Source organism: Schistocerca cancellata, chromosome 7 (genome assembly GCF_023864275.1).
Source record: "Schistocerca cancellata isolate TAMUIC-IGC-003103 chromosome 7, iqSchCanc2.1, whole genome shotgun sequence".
NCBI classification, from domain to species: Eukaryota; Metazoa; Arthropoda; class Insecta; order Orthoptera; family Acrididae; genus Schistocerca; species Schistocerca cancellata.
In genome coordinates this window covers 287,865,465-287,885,040 of record NC_064632.1, presented here as the reverse complement: position 1 = coordinate 287,885,040, position 19,576 = coordinate 287,865,465, and the positions used below count along the sequence as shown (strand labels likewise).

General features: G+C 41.0%; 1 protein-coding gene across 1 annotated transcript in view; it reads left to right on the top strand.

Moving 5' to 3' along the window:
• The window catches only part of LOC126092737 (uncharacterized), a 95,394-nt gene that overhangs the window by 42,021 nt on the left and 33,797 nt on the right, over positions 1-19,576 (top strand). Inside the window, exons 4-5 of the mRNA XM_049908462.1 lie at positions 5,898-6,066; positions 16,727-17,005. Coding sequence (XP_049764419.1) covers positions 5,898-6,066; positions 16,727-17,005 — 448 coding nt within the window. The remainder of the gene's footprint in view (positions 1-5,897; positions 6,067-16,726; positions 17,006-19,576) is intronic.

The window sequence follows — 19,576 nt, the reverse complement described above, 5'->3', positions numbered from 1 at the left end:
CATTCCTATTGGAGCTATGTATTATGAACCCCACAGTGCTGATATTCATTCCTGTCTCCTGTTTGTATGAAAAATATGTGTATGTTGCATATAATGTACACATAACTTCTCTGCCCTCTCTTGGTGCATCTCCTCCCCCCCTTTTGTCGTCTCCTCCTCAACCCCTGTTTGCCCATAACAACCTTCCCAACTCTCTCCATATTTCAGCCTCCTCCTCTAGGCAAGATTTCTCCTTCTCCTCTCTCCTCGTCTCTGCCTGACCTGTGTCCATCTCCTCCTGCGCTATTCAGTGACCATTTCCCCTCCCCTCCCTGTCCCTCTACTCCTCACCAGAATCTGTCACTCTTGTGCTCCGTCTGTCTATGCCAAAACCTCTTCACCCATCTTTCTGACCATCTCTTCCTTCTCCATATCTCTCTGACCATCCCCTCCCACCTATTGGTCTACTTTCTCCTCTCTTCTCTCCTAATCCACATTCACCCTTGCTTGTTCATCTCCTTTCCCCTCCTTCTTTGCTTGTTCTTCTCCTACCCCTAAATCTCTGTCCAGCTCCTTTGTCAATGTCCTCCTGCCCTGTTAATGTTTCCATCTCAATTTGCCGTCTCTCTCTCTCTCTCTCTCTCTCTATGTACATCCTTTTGACTGCTTATGTATTCCCTCCTACTCCATCTCTCTGTTCATCACTTCCACCATCCATCTCAATCTTCCCGACACCATGCTCATTCACACACACACACACACACACACACACACACACACACACACACACACACACACACACACACACATATATATATATATATATATATATATATATATAGTTCTTTCAAAACAGGTTAATGAAGAGAATAAACAATACTCTGGCAACAGACCTATAACCAATGGCTTTCTAAGAGGGGTTAAGACCAGTTTTTTTATTCATAAGAAAGGAAATTTGATAAAGCAGCCTGACACTACTCCAAAAAGACACCTGTTGTGCAAGGAAGAATACATATCAGAAGATGTAAAACCATACTTTGTTCCTGATGTGTAGGCTATCCTGCAATGCATGTTGATAAGGTGGCCATATACTACTAAAACACATCCCTCACGCTGTGTAGCCAACATGACAGGAGATATGACATGTAGGCTCATCAAAGAAGTTGATAAAGCAGCCTGACACTAATTCCAAAACGAGTCTGTCATGCAAACAATCCTACTTGTCAGTGGTAGAAATAATTTCTTGCCCCTCATGTGTAGACCGCCCAGTAATGTACGTCGATAAGGCAGGCCAAAAACTTTTCCTTTTTTATTTTGATTCATCAGTCTCTTGAATATTTTGATGCAGCTCACCATGATTTCCTCTCCTATGCCAAACGTTTCGTCTCATAGTAGCACTTGCAACCAATGTCCTCCATTATTTGCTTGATGTAGTTGAACCACTGTTTTCCTTTACAGTTTTTACTATATACAGCTCCCTCTAATATCATGGAAGTTATTCCCTGATGACATGATGTAGGTCTATGTGCAATTGTAATGTTTCTTTGACTTGTCAGTGTTTTCCATGTATGCATTTCCTTGTCGATTCTGCAGAGAGCCTTATCAGTCCACCGAATTTTCAGCATTCCTCTGCAGCACCATATCCCAGATGCTATGATTCTTTTTCAATACTACTAAAACACAACACCTCTGGCTTGCAGTGTGACCTATTGGTCAGGGGCTGGAAAACACTTTCTTGCCACAGAAGTGTAGACAACTCTGCAAAGCAAATCTATAAGTTGGTAGATTCCAACGCAACATGCATGTTGTACAGTGCTACCTACGTAGCAGGAACATAGAAAATCGCATTTTGCCCTCATCTCCTCTCCTTCTGGAGCTAGAAGATTATAGACATCAGTGTTGATGCTCACGAAATTTGCCTTTGTGTGCCAAATGCGAATGAACTCGATCCAGACGTACATGAGGAGATACTGGATATAGATACATATATATTATTTATAAATGTATAATACATTTAATAAACTTTTGTGAGAGAAGGTATGAAACATTTATTCTATGACATCTGTCATTGAAAATTATATTAAAAACATTGTCGGTCTTGTCAGTTTTCAACTAATGAATTCAATAAAATGTGGAGGGCTGCAACAGCAATACAACTCAAATACGTTTTTAGACAGACCTGTTGCAGGGAATGAGAATGCATACACACCAAAGCCGTCTTCATTGCCATACTGAAGGCCCAAGTAAAGGAATGTTTACATTTATATTACATTTGCCATACATATCACTGAAGACTAAGGACTCTCATGGTTATGATGGAGTGTCTAGTTGATTATTAAAGTACTGTGCTGCACATGTTAGCCCTGTATTTAGCCATATTTGTAACTTTTCCTTTAGGAATGGTCAGTTTCCTGAGCGATTAAAGTACTCAGTAGTAAAGCCGCTTTATAAAAAGGGAGAAAGGGATAATGTAGATAATTTTAGACCTATTTCTATGCCATCAGTGTTCGCAAAAGTTATCGAAAAGGCTGTGTATGTAAGGTTAATTGATCATTTTATATCACACGATTTGCTATCAAATTTATGGTTCGGCTTTAGAAGTCGTTTGACAACTGAAAATGCTATATTCTCTTTTCTCTATGAGGTACTGGATGGGCTAAACAAAAAGTTTCGAACGCTTGGCGTATTTTTTGATTTAACAAAGGCATTTGACTGTGTTGATCACACAATATTGCTCCAGAAGTTGGAACATTACGGAATAAGGGGAGTAGCTCACAATTGGTTCACCTCTTACTTTAGCAACAGGCAGCAAAAGGTCATTATTCACAATGTTGATAACGGCTGTGATGTGGGATCTGAGTGGGGCACTGTCAAGTGTGGGGTGCCCCAGGGATCAGTGTTGGGGCCGCTCCTGTTCCTTATTTATATAAATGATATGCCCTCTAGTATTACAGGTAAAACTAAAATATTTCTGTATGCTGATGACACTAGCTTGGTAGTAAAGGATGTGGTGTGCAACATTGACTCTGTTTCAAGTAGAGCAGTACACGACCTCAGGTCATGGCTTGTAGAAAATAAACTAACGTTAAATCACAGTAAGACTCAGTTTTTACAGTTCCTAACACACAATTCAACAAAACCTGATGTTTTAATCTCACAGAACGGGCATATGATCAGTGAAACTGAACAGTTCAAATTCCTAGGTGTTCAGATAGATAGTAAGCTGTCATGGAAAGCCCACGTCCAGGATCTTGTTCAAAGACTTAATACTGTCATTTTCACTATTCACTTATGTCGTATGGTATTACGTTTTGGGCTAACTCTTCCCATTCTATAAGGATATTTTTGGCTTAGAACTGGGCGGTTAGGTCAATAAGTGGTGTGAGTTCATGAACCTCTTGTCGACCTCTTTTCACGAGTCTGGGTATTTTGACAATGGCCTCTCAATATGTATATTCCTTACTGTCGTTTCTTGTTTCCAATATTAGTTTATTTCCAACAACAAGCAGCTTTCACTCGGTTAATTCTCGGCAGAAATCAAACCTCCATTTGGATCGGACTTCCTTCACTCTTGTGCAAAATAGGTGTGCAGTATACTGCTGCATCCATTTTCAATAAGCTGCCACTCGAATTCAAAAATCTTAGCAGAAATCCACGCGCTTTCAAATCGAAACTGAAGAGTTTCCTCATGGGTCACTCCTTCTATTCTGTTGAGGAGTTCCTTGAAAAATTAAGGTGATTCTCACTGTATTGCTGATAGCGTTTGCTTAAACTTATGGACTGATTTTCTTTCAGGTTCAGGAACATTTATTTTTATCTGTTATTACTTTTAATGTTGTAAGTTCATGTGCTGACACGTTCCATGACCTTGGAGATTTGATCGTCAATTTGGTCCTACGGAACTTGACATTTAAATATATAAATAAATGTAAAACAAATTATTATTGAACTAAAGACTCCATATTACTTGAACTGTGCAGATTCACTTTGCCTAGGTATGTTAACTACATTCTCTTTTGAACCATGCTTTCATAACATGGCAAGTAATGTGTTGTACAAGCATATGTGATTTGTGAGACTCAAGTGAAGTTGGCTGTGTCTGACTCCAAGAGTATATAACAGAACTGGAAAGTAGTACAGCTGTTTAATGTGGCCAAGGTCTGTTACATAAGTCTTTATCAGAAAGTGCAGACTGACTGGAGGTTGGAAATATGGTCTGTCCATCATATGTACCCAGAAATGAATGCATATCCAAAGGGCATCGTGGAAGTGAACTTCCTGATGTGAAATGATATTTCCACTTTTAAAACAACGTGTGGAATGTCTCTTCCAGAACGTTTCTTGTTTCGACAAGGTAATTGTGTTCAATGTTTATTGTAAACTATACTCACTTTATGTGACTTGCAGTAACAACTAGAAAAATACGTTTAATATTTTTCAGTATTTTTAGTTTTAGTGTTGTTCCTTTAAAGTTGACATATTTTCTTCAGTAGTGCCAGAGTTCATCTTCACATGGAGTCTCTGCATCACAAATTCCAACAGGCAGGAAAAAATGTTGTACCTTCTCTGCGTTGTGTTCCTAGTTGGTCTCATGTTTCTTATTGGCGCGGAATAAGGGTCTTCTGGTTCTAGTTTTTTTTACAGTGAAATCAAGTCTTTTATGAACCACCCCAAATGTTTAGGTATCTTTTCTTTCTGAGTCATCAGTCTTTCCAATGGTTTCATGCCACTTGACATGAAATCTCCATCTGCACCATCTCCTTCATTGCAGAGTAGCACGCTCACTCCACGTCCTCAAGTACTTGATTGATCTGCTCTGTCTTCTCCCACCGTTTTAATCCTACACAGTTCCCTCTAGTATGAAGCAGGTTATTTCTTGTTCCTTTACCACATGCCCTGTCAGACGGTTCTCCTTACTGTCACTATTTTATGTAAGTTCATTTCTTCGCCGACCCCGTGGAGAGCCTCCTCAATATTTATCCTATCAACTTTACTTAATTTTCAGTATTTTTCTTTAGCGCCATATCTCAAACGCTTAGATTATCTTCCTGTCTGGGTGTCTCGCTATCCATCATTCAGCAACATACAATTCTGTACTCCAGCCGTACATCCTCAGACATTTCATCCTCAAATTAAGGCTTTCATTTGATGCCAGTAGACTTCTTTTGGCCAAGAATGTCCTCTTTGCCTGTGCTTGTGTGATATTCATGTCCATCTTACTTCCTCCGTCATGCGTATTTTGCTTCCATTGTAGCAGAATCCCTTAACGTCATCAACTTCGTTATCACCAATTTTATCGCTGTTCTCATTTCTGCCACCTCCCAATACATTCGTCTCTCTTCGATTTACTCTTAAGGCACTTTCTGTACGCAGTAGACTGTTCATTCAGTTCAAAATATCTTCTAACTCTTCTTCACTGTGACTGAAGTTAGCAACGTCATCAGCGACTCTTATCATTGATATCCTTTCATCCCGACTCGTAAATCCGCTCTTGAACCACTCTTATTCCCGTGATAGTTTTTTCGATGTGTAGATTGAATAGTAGAGGCGAAAGATTACGTCCTGTCTTACTGAGCTCTTAGTTCATGGTCTTCAACACCTACTATACTTCTTTATCTTTGCACGTACTGTGTATCACTCGTCTTTCCAAGCGACTTATTCCTTATTCCTTATTCAGAATTTCGAACATCTTGCCGAGTTTTACATCTCAAAAGCTTTTTCAAGGTCGACAAATTCTATTGCACTATCTTGATTTTAATGCTAGCAATTAGTGAAACTGACTCAGCCCCATAATATGGCGTCTTTTACAATAATGAAATGTTGATTTTTTTAAATATTTTTCTCATAGATCGTAGCTCATAGAAAAGGTGTTGATCTAGCAATCCAGTTCACTTCGTAATTAGGTGTTATTGTTTCAGTCGCAGCGATGCCCCTTATGGAGGAGAGGACGTCGTGTTATTTACGACGGGCTTCTACTGGATAAGTGGAATAGCGTTCACAGTGTGGTGTGTGGGCACCGGGATGAAATGCATTGTGACGTCGGAGTTCAGTCCTGAAGCTGTTCTGGAAGACATAGAGAGATACAAGGTTAGTCCAGTAGTTCAAATAATATTACCTGTTCATGACAGAGTGTAGTCAGAACAAAACGGGGAACCAAGGAATCTTTTATGGGTACCTACTACACTTGAGTACCCGCCTTTCCTTGTTGGTTTTTCAAGTCTCATATAAAGTTTCAGGCTGGTCTTTTCCATCCTCATATGGGAAGACTTTCTATAGGTATTATAATTAAAACTCTTAGACATTACTCATCATCTGCCAAACAAGAGAATTTCAGGTTCAGTGACTACAGCTACTTGTTGTGTAACAAAACAGCTCAGTTCAGAACCTATTATCGAACCTTGGTTCATCTCCCGTACTGTGTTATCATTTACAGAGCGTCCGCGTCACATGTAGTACTGCAATTTGTCAAATACAGTGCTTGTGGAGTCTGCACCAGGCTCGGGTCCAAAGGATACGATCTCAAGACGGGCAATCCTGCATTTACTTGAGCAATTTGATCAGTTCATGGCACTGTTCAGACAAGTCTGTTGATGAGGCCTCTGTTATATGAAGAGCATGTACTAGTTATAATGGTTTGGTTCAATCACGAAAAATCCTGGTTGCCATCTACAAACAACTACTGTGGCTTAAGTTTCGAACTAGTTAATAGTCCGTGCTGATTCCATAAGGGATTCATCCAAATCATAGCTCATCACAAACACTTGCATAAAAATTTGCAAACCTCTTGCACGATGAGTGCGTCACGTATCAGGTCTCACTTATTATTTAGTGACTTTTAAGTTGTCTCTCGCTCTTCTATTAATTTAGGTTTCCGTCAGAGTGACATATAATATTTTTATTAGTGACTAATTTCGAAAATTTTATTTCATTCTCAATCGATTACCTACTTTAGAAGATACAATGTCATTAACAAAACATAAAATACAAAATTTTTAGTTACATAAATAATTTTCAATCATTTTGTGTGCACGGTTTACAGTAATACAATATATTTTTATAACATATTTCGATTTGTAATTTTTTACTTTAAATAACAGTTTTTTTTTTGCACCAGGCCAATACAACACCTGCTTTTAATCATATTGTCAGTACCTTGGTGTATCCTAAATTCCACCGTTGTTTTTATTTCTGTATACATTAAAATTTGACAGACGTCATCAGCTGTTTGTTATGTCTTCATAATTCATATCGTCAGCCTCGAGATTTGAATGTACCGAGACAATCGTAGTATAGCGAAATAATGTTTATTGTATTGATCTGATGTTAAAACAAATTTGTTCTGTACAGTCAGATATAACAAATTCAGGTACGTCATAAAATATTTATTGCACTACTAGAGCATAAGCACAAAAAAGTCTGAAAATTATTTATGTAACTAAACGTATTGTATTTCACGCTTTGTGCGCAGTAGAAAGTGCCCACAAATTGACACCTATTTGGTTTATGATTTTAAAACATTTAAAGTAGTAAAACATTGGTTTTTAAAGGAATGTAATATTTAATGTATGAAGTTATACACAATTTACCTTTTACTCTTAAAAAAAACATTAAGAAATAACATGAAAGGCCGGCCGGTGTGGCTCTGCGGTTCTAGGCGCTTCAATCCGGAACCGCGTGACCGCTACGGTCGCAGGTTCGAATCCTGCCTCGGGCATGGATGTGTGTGATGTCCTTAGGTTAGTTAGGTTTAAGTAGTTCTAAGTTCAAGGGGACTGATGACCACAGATGTTAAGTCCCATTGTGCTCAGAGCCATTTGAACCATAACATGAAAGAGCATTTTCAGAAACCTTTCACGCAGAGCGTTCCAAAATCGGATCCCTTCTGAAAATAAGCAAAAATAACAATAATCGAAACTGGTAAAAGGTATTAAATTGGACAAAACACAACATAATTTGAAAGTAGACGTATTATAATATCCTTCAGAAGGGAATCGCATTCCTCAGTATTTCTTTTGCTGAATCCAACAGCCCTGCTGACGGATGTTCCTATAGACTTTCTTTCTGGGTGTTTTGTTTTGTGACATACAAGTAAAAGACTAACCCACTTTCCCCCAGCAACTGCATCTTTCAAAGAGTGTTTCGTTTTTCTTCTCTCTGACAACTGTACGGCCATTTCTCACAATTAAGTATGAGTAAACCAAAAGAAAGACCAGTCCACAGCATAACAACGCGATACAACAACTTTTTCTAGATCCTTACCCAGAATTGTAGGTCTGCCAATTCAGCTTTTGCTGCCTTCTGAGATGTACCCTAGTGCAAGTTGAAAACCCTCATACGTGTTGTTTTGGAACATTAAGCTGTTTACCGGCGTTATTGCAACCCATTTGCTTTTCCTGAACATTGTCAATGGCTTTAGTAATGTTAGAAGGACGCCACATTCATGAACCTTCGGCATAATCTTCTTCAGATCTGCAATAGAATTACAAAAGGATTAGAGTGCGTATTAGTACAGACTTTAATCATGTAAATGTTAGGAGCCCGGTTTCAGAAACTGAAAGGGGTCCAGTTTACGTAACTACTACCCATATTTTGCTAACTAATCATTTTTTACCAAAAAATATAAACGATAACTGTAACTTAAACATTAACTATTCTAGAACGTATGAATGTTGAAAGGTTTACCTGTTAATTTCAAGGAGATATACCAAAAATTAGAGGACAATGTAAAAAGTCTTTCCGACGTAATCAAGTGATAAGTAACAAGAAAAGCGGCTGTCTGTGCATTCCGCTACAGAATGGTACAAGTCTAAATTACAACTTACACTTGGTTTCTACAGATTTCAGGAGACTGCAGAGCCAAGAACCAGTAACACCACATAATTTTTGGGGGTGGGGGTAGGAGAATCCAGTTTAGGAAACTTTCTTTTATCATCGTCCTTAAATTGTAGGTAATCATTTGAGAATGAACGAAAATGTCCGAAAATAGTCAGTAATAAAAATATCACGTGGAAGTGTGGCATAAGACTTAATTAATAAATTACAAATATATTGAATTGCTCATTGCTCATTACACCAACACAATGTTGAAATTCTTGCTCTATAAGACAGAAACCTTTGTCAGAGTTAAATTCTTTGATTTCCTTGTCTTTCTAGTCATATTTCAATTTGGCAATTTATCTGAAATGTAATAATAATAATAATCATTATAATAAGACTATAGTCAATTAGAGGTGATAATGCTCTCCATGTCTGTGTCAAAACAAGAACACTCCTCGGTGATACTGAATTGTGGAAAGAGCAGAGAACATCACATGTAGATAGTAGACACAGCTCTCGATTCAGTAAACAAGTAAACCAAACGTCACATTGTAAATATGACATACATTCATCAGATAATTAATACATTAAATTAAAATTGTACGAGTGAAAAACTCTTACAAAGGTAGATGCGCAGAGAAGATTTTAGTATAGAAAGCACTTTTTCAAAGAGATCAAGAAGGTAGGGTTTCACCACCGGTATCTGTGTCCAAGTAGAATTTTATTTTATTTGCGTTAGGCTGGGGTCCAAGACATAATTCGATGCTTGCCGTTTCGTCTCCCAATCCAGGTACATCATCTGTGGCTATAAGGACTCAAAGAGCAATTTCAGACTTAAGAATCTCAGTAAACCGGACTGTTTTTGTGTATCCATGCTGTCGTCGCATCGTGACGTCAACAGACCACTGCCTCTAGGTGCAGATCCCAGGCAGACGGGCTCAGTGGTGATAAACCGCACGGCAGTGGCCATTGGTAACTAGCTACAGCCGTGAGCTGTTTATCGAAAAGTAGTTTTTTTCTATTGAACTTTATAATTTGTATTTAATTTAACTGGACGGAATTCTTTGCAATGGCATGTCTGAAGCAGTACGACCACAGTGCAGCTAAGCTGCGCGCCGCTCGTTGTTTCTGCTGTAGTTCGAGCAGATGTGGAATAGGAAACGGTTGCGCTCAGTCTTAGGAAAAGGGGAGATGCTGGACAGGCGCACAGCTGCTGCCACGCCACGTGGCTTGTGTCGCGTCAGCCGTCATACTATAATTGCACCCTAAGACTGCCGAGCTACACCACCATGTCTTACGGGGCACGTAATGGGGCAGTATTGGCACTCTTTGTCTTATTGACCGCTTAGACCCACAAACGGTTAATTTCAATCATTTTTTTCTTTGTAAGTTGTATTTGTTCTTTCGATTTTCTATGGCCTCTCTCTTCATCCTTGTGTAGTATCTACTGGATCATGATAAAATAACTGTATCGAAGAAACGAATTTGATGATTCCCTGGTCCCACTACAGTACCTGCTTCAACAGAGGTGTCCCAGACAACTATTGCCCTCGTGTTGCTTAAGTCAAATGTTACTAGCTATTTTTGTAGTTCCTATGTACAGTTGACTGCATATGAAAGAGATTTTATACAGACTGCTGTGGCAAGTGGAGAGCGTATGTCATTCGTAGTGCGAAATATTTACGCATAATTCTTGTTAGTTTAAACAATGTCAATATTACGAATTCTTAGAATCTTTACGATGCTATCTATGACTGTGCCTAGGAATAGGAAAAAAGTGTCCGTTTCGTTGGTTCTTTGTCAGTAGATGCTCCAGATCTTTTAGGCTGTTTGCCCTATTTATCTTAAATGATCGAACTTTTGCTTTCAGTACTGTGGCTTTTAGAATCTTTTAGCGTAACCCACCAGTACTTTAAACATTCCTGTTTTACGTTTGGGATGATGACAGGAATTCACATGACTGGATTTGCTATGGAGTTTGGACCCTAAAGCTCCGTCACGTTTCCTAAGTACTTGCATGTCCTAAACTGAAATTGGATCTTTTTCTCTTTTTCCTTAGTGAGCTTTATATCAGGATTAATATCATTCAAAAAATTCTGAGAATTCTTTTCCCAGTGAGGTCATACAAGGAAAGTATCATCAATATACTGACACCAAAAAAGAGGGTTTTTCTTCATGACCATCTTAGGGCTGTTTATTCGACTTTTTCCGTTATAGAAGACGCAACAACTGCACTTGGTGGGTTATCTATACTCACGACCTCTAATGCTCATGTAAGTTGTGCTGTTCAAAGTAAGTTGATACGAGACAATATTTAAATACATCTCATCCGGAGATCACATAGGCCCTTGTTAACGCAATCTAGAATACATACAAGTACAAAAAGAGGCATTTACACCTGGTTTAAGGAACACAAGAGCAAGAGTCATCTTGGAAACAGGAATAATTCGAAAGTAGGAGATAATGCACAAATACCAAATTAGTTTCTCCGACATTATGGTTCGATCAAGATCGAGTTATTAATGTGTTACGCAATACGAATTGAGAAACACTTTTCAGGGAAAAGAGGAAGTAGTTACGTTAGATAGCGTATGGGCGTTAGGGCTAAATAAAGCACACAGCTCCAAATCTTCCCAGGACAAGCTCGACAACAGAAGTCAGCGCGACTCTGTGATCTTAGACAGTGGTCTGACTACATCACCTGCTTTATTTGCAGTTTTTCTTCCCACTGGTAATTCTTGAATGGAATGGGAAATGGGGATAAAGTAAGTGGTAACAGAAGCACCCACCGCCACACACCGTAAGGTGGTTTGCGCAATACAGATGTACATCTACGCTACCACTCTGCAGTACGCTTATATGGCTGATTCTATTTCTCTACCGTTCCACTCTTGAACAGCGCCGCCGGAGAAACGGACACCTAAATATTTTTTGTGGAATCTGATTTCTCCTATTCATGGGGTCATTTTTATCAGGCAGAGTAGGTTCGAAAGAGGGAGCTGCTTCGTTTACTTGTGATGACGCTGGAAGTCGTATACCGTTTGAAAAAGGGATCACAGCCTGCTTCGCTGCTAATGGTGCAGCGGTAGTACCAACATTTGTTGCTGATAGACGACTTGTTGCAGATTTTGCTCTAATGCAAGCTCTAGAATACTGAAAATATTTTCCAATATTGGGTGAAGCAAGCACATTATTGTTGCCAAATGATCATCTTCAGTTTTTTCAAAACTGCGTTCTATATGCTTATTAAGCTCATCTTTAAAGTGTCTACTACACTGTCGTCAGGATGATCGTTGGGCTTACTTAAGTCATTTCGTTGTGCTTTTATCAGTAATAATAATAATTCGTGTGCCTCAGGGACCTGATACAAGTATTTCAATTGGACGCCACTTCGGCGAATTGTGTGTCCGTAACATAACCCAGTCATCCAGCAGGGAAAGGGGACCCACAACTAAACATGTAGCTCGAACCACGTATCGTTTCTGTTGCCGCCTTACATCGTTGTGACGTGAAAGCTAGGTTAAAACGCAGATTGAAAAATCTTTGGTCCCACCGGGGCTCGATCGTGCTAGCACTCTGTTTCTCTGCAAGCGCTTTGCCGTACGATTTCTTTCAACCATGTGACAACTGATATCATTCTGCTTATGGGCACACACTCCTTAAATGTTGGTATGTTGGTGCTCGTGTGTTCAATTGTTTAAACTGTTTGAAGTGATTCACGTGACCAAAATTTTAGTTTAGTAACAAAAATGTAATAAACTATTACTAGGATCATGACGTACACGCTTACTTATCTAGCTGCCACTGGTCCTACAGGCTATGTCAACAATCAGTTACCATCGCATTCTGTCCGTTGCTGTTTCCCCGTAACTGACTACATTCAAAGCTTCCGCATCTTTCTATACGTCGTCTTCCATCTGTTTCTTGTCCTACCCAAGCATCTTTCTGTCGCAAAGTGGACAGTGAATGCTTGCTTAGGGATCAGATCTGTGGCCTACGAATTACGTGATGTGCCCATTGGAGACTTCTTATCTGTTGATGTTGTGAAACGTTGCTCTTGCTGAATATCTCACAAAATTCGTTATTTTTTCCTGCTCTCCAAGTATCTCCGCCTGACAGCGTGTCCCTAATTCTTATCATCGCGATTCTTTCATGTCTTAGGACTTATGCCTCTCCCTGCGCCACTTGCACACACTTTAACTGATCAACAGACTTGAGATCCTATTAGTCAACTGTGATATGCTTCTGTGCACACTTAGTTCTGCCTGGCTGAATAGTTCTACCTACTTGCATGTCTCCTTTTAGTTGTTAATTTATTCAGTGCGGTACCTGCTTAAAGTACTGGTATTAGTAAGAATATCTATTGAAAAGTATGGAGTAAAAAAAGATATTGATACGGAAGTACTCGATACCAAGCATTATCATACTTTTTCCGCATTTCTACACACATCATCATCACTACAATAACTTCCAAAATCCTTAAACTAAAAGCAAAACTTAACCGAATTTCTAAAATGGAAATTTTTCCTCTACACTGTAAAATAGCTAATATTGGAATGGTTGTCGCCACTGTTATACACGGTATGCAGTGACATACTTTGCTCTCTGTAACTCTATGAAGAGATTCAAGTTCATTACTGTCAGTCGACTGTGTCCCCGAGAGAGATCTGTGTAGGGAATTTAATCTTGGTAGTTGACAGGCTTAAATTATCCTCCCCAATAGAGTATTCACATACAGGAATCAAATTTTATTACCTCTCCGGCGACAACAGATGCGTAAATACCACTAAGATGTAACGTTGATTTGATGGCATGATTGACATCGGCTTTGAATCTATTAACATTTTCTCCGACCCGTCTATCCGTTCCATTATAATCTGAAGTTTATTCCAGAAGCAGATCATGTTCAACATCTCTCATATCTTCTACCAATGTGTCATATTTACAGATCTTTCGTCACATTCCTAAAATGAGGAATTTCTTTATTAAGTATTTTTACACGATAATCAGTTTAAGTCAGTATAGCTCCCCAAGTCATATCAGTCCTCTCCTTGGTGTGTGGTAACACTAGCATGTGCCCCACCTTCTAACAACGAGTAGCACAAATTTTGTAAAAATGTTTGAACGGTTTTAAATATCAGAAGCTAACAGAATGATTTTAAGTTATAAACCAATGTTTAAATTAGTCCTTTGCGAGAGCAGGCATATTTAAGGAAATACAAGTGTCAGGAAAAGGCCTGGCTAAATACGGATAGCTTGATTCAGAAAGGCCACTGAACAAAAAAGTATCCAAACCAAAAGGCCAAAATACGTGTACTCTGAAAAGATCTTGACCCACGCAAACGTATTAAGAAAAGACAACTTAAGCAACAGTCGCCGTGCAGAAGGACAAAAAAATGGCTCTGAGCACTATGGGACGTAACTTCTGAGGTCATCAGTCCCCTAGAACTTAGAACTACTTAAACCTAACTAACCTAAGAACATCACACACATCCATGCCCGAGGCAGGATTCGAACCTGCGACCGTAGCGGTCGCGCAGTTCCAGACTGTAGCGCCTAGAGCCGCTCGGCCACCTCGGCCGGCGCAGGAGAACAGGTTCACACAAGTTTAGGGCAGCAGCGAATCCAAAATGCTGGTCAATAATATCGTGCCGCCAGTGCGCCCAACCAACTGCAAGCGTAGACTGCAGAAATAGTAGCTGACTCACCAGGAGATGCCTAGCCACATCAAAAGGTCAGTTGTTACGACAGCACATTTTCACAAATAGCTGCCTAAACTTGCGTGCGCGATGATGAGAATGAAATGATGATGAAAACAATACAACACCCAGTCCACGAGCTGATAAAATCTTCAAATCGGCCGGGAATGAACCCGGACTAGCTGCATGACAAGCCAACTACTATAATATTATCACCACAATCTCCACACCAAAGGATCACAGTAAGTTACACAGGGCCCTCGCGAACCCCGAGACAGGCAGGCCCAAACAGTTTGTAAAAGAAATACATACCGCACTGATGGTGGATCCAAACTTCTCGGAAAGCACAAATTCACGCCTCACGGTAGAATCACGTAGGGCAGGACAGTAACAACAGAGCTGACTAATGCCGCCCCACTTGATCACACAACACGGCTCGACAACTTGGAAGAGGTGCCAATTCACTGCACCGGAAGCAGCTATTCATAATGGAAGTCGTTCCGATGTAACAGTTCCCTCAGGCCTATTCAGTCAAGACACCGACCACCGGCGCGTGACAACACACATTTTCTCCAACCGACTTCCTTCCTCCTTGCACTCGATGACTGTTCGTTCCACACTCGATCACCTCGAAAACATTTCAAAGTGTCATGCCAGAAGACCAGGCACAAGAGGGCCGCCTGGTGACCAGAGGGAAAACGAAACAGGGATTTGATCTACAGACAGCAATCGATATGAGCCGACACGTCTCACAAAGTATACAGTTTGTCATGTATGCTATTGCTGACATACCTTAGGGAGTGATAATTCTTGTTAATATATAGTGCTCTGAGCACTATGGGACGTAACGTCTGAGGTCATCAGTCCCCTAGAACTTAGAACTACTTAAACCTAACTAACCTAAGGACATCACACACATCCATGTCCGAGGCAGGAATCGATCCTGCGACCGTAGCGGTCGGGCGGTTCCAGACTGTAGCGCCTAGAACCGCTCGGCCACCACGGCCGGCTTCAAGACAATCCTCAGCCGCATTCTGCAGGGGCTATGAAGATGCTCATGCGTCATTTTCAATTGGAAATGTTTGATTACCCACAATACAGCCCGTGATTGCCTTCCTCTGAGTTTCGTCTCTGCTCACATGAACCGCTGGCTATGAAGACAACAATTTGGCACAGACAACGAGCTGTAAGCCAGCCTACATCTACATCTACATCCATACTCCGCAAGCCATCTGACGGTGTGTGGCGGAGAGAAGCACTGGCGGCTGGCTTCTATAACGAGGGTATTGGAATGATGGTACAACACTACGACAAACTTCTAAGTCGGATCGGTGGCTATGGAGATAAGTAGCTGGAAGTTGTAGCTAACTGTTGCAAATAAAACAATTTTGATTTTCACTGTGGTTTCCATTTCGCGACCTATCGTTCCTTACTTTCCGAATAGCTCTCGTATATCTGTGACATGCATTTTTTTGTTGACTGTTGGTACATGAATTTAGACGATACAAAAAAAGTATAAAATTCCAAAATAGTCAAACGTATCACGTCAAATTAGACAATTTTAGATCCAGGTCATAAACTCTTACTAAAATTGTTATTTGGCAGTTTCGTACTTTTTATGTATTATCTCTTGATATAGGCCTACCTATTGTCAAAAAAAGTGTAATTCACATTTGTCGATGTATGTCAGATATATATAAATGCGATGTTAGATTCATCAAAAGGCAGGTAATGCAGACTTTTGACCTCTCAGTTCCATGTTTACTGTTTATTACAGTTATGTCAAACAATATCATATTGTTACTGCCTAAGATTTGTCAGCGGTTATACACTACACAATCTGTGTGCTATGTTACAAGACAGATTTCAGAAACTGTCATTTTAACTGACATGTATGTCATTGCTGTTGAGGTACTTACTATTAGATGACTGATATTAGTGATACCACAAGTATAGTTATCATTTTGTCAACATCGATGGTCATACATTCGTTTGTTCCTATGTATCATATGACAGTGATGATGGGTCACAGGCATGAAAACTGATTTTGGCAAACAAAACATTACTACTGCAGCTCATGGTGTACAGGAGATGTCCTTTAATAAGTATCAGAAAGCTGCAGAGCACCTAGCCTTCATTATTTTTGATTATGAGTACAGTGTTGGTAGCTTTCGTTCGATTCTGTGACCTCGGATGTGTATGTGTGTGTATGTAATTGTGTCTTTTCGCAGCCCACGTGCGTAGCTATGCCGCCCAACCACTGGGTGCTGCTGGTTCGCCATTCTCCAGAAGGTCGGCTGCGGTCGGCTCTATCTCAGGTGCGTGTGTGCATCACGGGAGGCGCAGCTCTCAACGCTAAGGCCCAACGTTGGATTGAGGGACGTACGGGCCGGCCGCTGAAGCAGTGGTACGGCCAGACGGAGGCCTTCCCCGCCTGCAACGTCCTCCTCGGCCACTCGCCTCCGCCACCCGGCTCTGTGGGTCGCCTCGATCCAGGGGTACAGGCCAAGGTACGGCACACCATGCTCAGTGACTAGCTGCGTCTGTCTGCTTTCTTTCGCTTACTTCTTACACACAGTGTGGACACGAACTCAACCGACAAAATCTCAGACTTCGTTCGGGTTATTTTCTGAGCGATTCGGTATAAGCGACCTCAGGAGTCCAGTGGCTTCTTACAGGATAACTAAATTTATTTGTAGCAGAGGATTTGGGTGGAGTGGGGTTTGGGCTGGTGCCGTGCGAGCGATGCTTCTTACTGTTACATTTATATGTATTACTAAAACGGGTGTTCCTGTCTTGCACATCTCCTCCTAAACCACTGAACCGACTGCAACCAAACGTGGTACAACTAGACACAATTTTTAGGTGATCGTTGGGGTGGGGGTGGGGGGGGGGGGAAGAACCACCTAACTAGTAAATGGGGAGTGGGGTGAAAAAGGATTGTAGTGCGTGAGGTGTGAATGTCCAATGTTTGAGACTGAGAGCACTTACCGACTTGCAACGATCTTTACACATTATTTCAGACCTGTACAAAGTTCTTCGTCGCTGACAATTCAAATGAAATCATGAAAGGAGAAATGTTCACTTTTCTACTGTTGAAGCAGTCAAAGTACCTCGCTTGGCATGACGTTATAATTTATTGCGTTTCTACAAAGAATGGCGCCGGCCGCGGTGGCCGAGCGGTTCTGGCGCTGCAGTCCGGAACCGCGGGACTGCTACGGTCGCAGGTTCGAATCCTGCCTCGGGCATGGGTGTGTGTGATGTCCTTAGGTTAGTTAGGTTTAAGTAGTTCTCAGTTCTAGGGGACTTATGACCTAAGATGTTGTCCCAAAGTGCTCAGAGCCACTAGAACCATTTTTTACTAAGAATGGCAGTCAGGACCCAATTTACTGGCATTATTTGCTTATACCATTGAATGTAAATGCAAAATTATATCATTATTCTGCCCACCGTTCAGTATATACGTGATCATAAATAATAAGATGTGTGAAAAATTACTGTCACATGCACGACGTTTAAATAAATGTCGCATGCTGCTGAATGTACCTACAAATTTATTTCATTGTACATCACGGATGTATTTCAGATTCGTTAAGCACACACCCAGACACTGCACAGTATTGGTGCTGACGCACAGCCATAAATAGTGACTGGGCTGTGCCAGGTTCCTCCGCTAGCAATTTTTATTTGTCACCATAGGAGGTCGTACAAAAGGTATTGTCTCCTTTCTTTATGTGTCACCAATTTCAAATGCAACTATGAAAGTGCGAGACCAGAACACTGATAATGAATTTTTGACTATTCAGTACAATCTCTGTCCATTTCTGCAGTTCCACTCCGTCTTTTAACGAAGACATGTAATCCAGTGTGGTAAAAGGCACGGTCCTGTTTCCGAAGCCATTGACACACAGAGTTTTCATGGCCTGCTCATTTTCGAAGTGAATTCCATGATGAGCTTCCTTCAGTGGACCGAACTGATTGAAGTCTGATGGTGCCAGGATGGAGGATGAGGCAAGACTTCCAATTCGGTTTTCATAAACTCTTTAGCGGCTTGACGACAGGTGTGTGATCTTACGAGGTGCATTCAAGTTCTAAGGCCTCCGATTTTTTTTCTCCGGACTGGAAACAGATAGAAACATGCGCATTGTTTTAAAACGAGGCCGCGTTCATTGTCAATACGTCCCAGAGATGGCAGCACCGTACGAAAGACGGAATTTTACCGACAGCGGCGAGAATGAGAACTGTTTTAAAAACTTAAAATGGCGACGTTTTCCGTACTTGAACAACGTGCAATCATTCGTTTTCTGAATTTGCGTGGTGTGAAACCAATTGAAATTCATCGACAGTTGAAGGAGACATGTGGTGATGGAGTTATGGATGTGTCGAAAGTGCGTTCGTGGGTGCGACAGTTTAATGAAGGCAGAACGTCGCGTGACAACAAACCGAAATAACCTCGGGCTCGCACAAGCCGGTCTGACGACATGATCGAGAAAGTGGAGAGAATTGTTTTGGGGGATCGCCGAATGACTGTTGAACAGATCGCCTCCAGAGTTGGCATTTCTATGGGTTCTGTGCACACAGTCCTGCATAACGACCTGAAAATTCGAAAAGTGTCATCCAGGTGGGTGCCACGAATGCTGACGGACGACCACATGGCTGCCCGTGTGGCATGTTGCCAAGCAATGTTGACGCGCAACGACAGCATGAATGGGACTTTCTTTTCGTCGGTTGTGACAATGGAAGAGACGTGGATGCCATTTTTCAATCCAGAAACAAAGCGCCAGTCAGCTTAATGGAAGCACACAGATTCACCGCCACCAAAAAAAATTCGGGTAACCGCCAGTGCTGAAAAAATGATGGTGTCCATGTTCTGGGACGGCGAGGGCGTAATCCTTACCCATTGCGTTCCAAAGGGCACTGCGGTAACAGGTGCATCCTACGAAAATGTTTTGAAGAACAAATTCCTTTTCCACTGCAACAAAAACGTCCGGGTAGGGCTGCACGTGCGCCGTTTCACCAAGACAACGCACCCGCACATCGAGCTAACGTTACGCAACATTTTCTACGTCATAACAACTTTG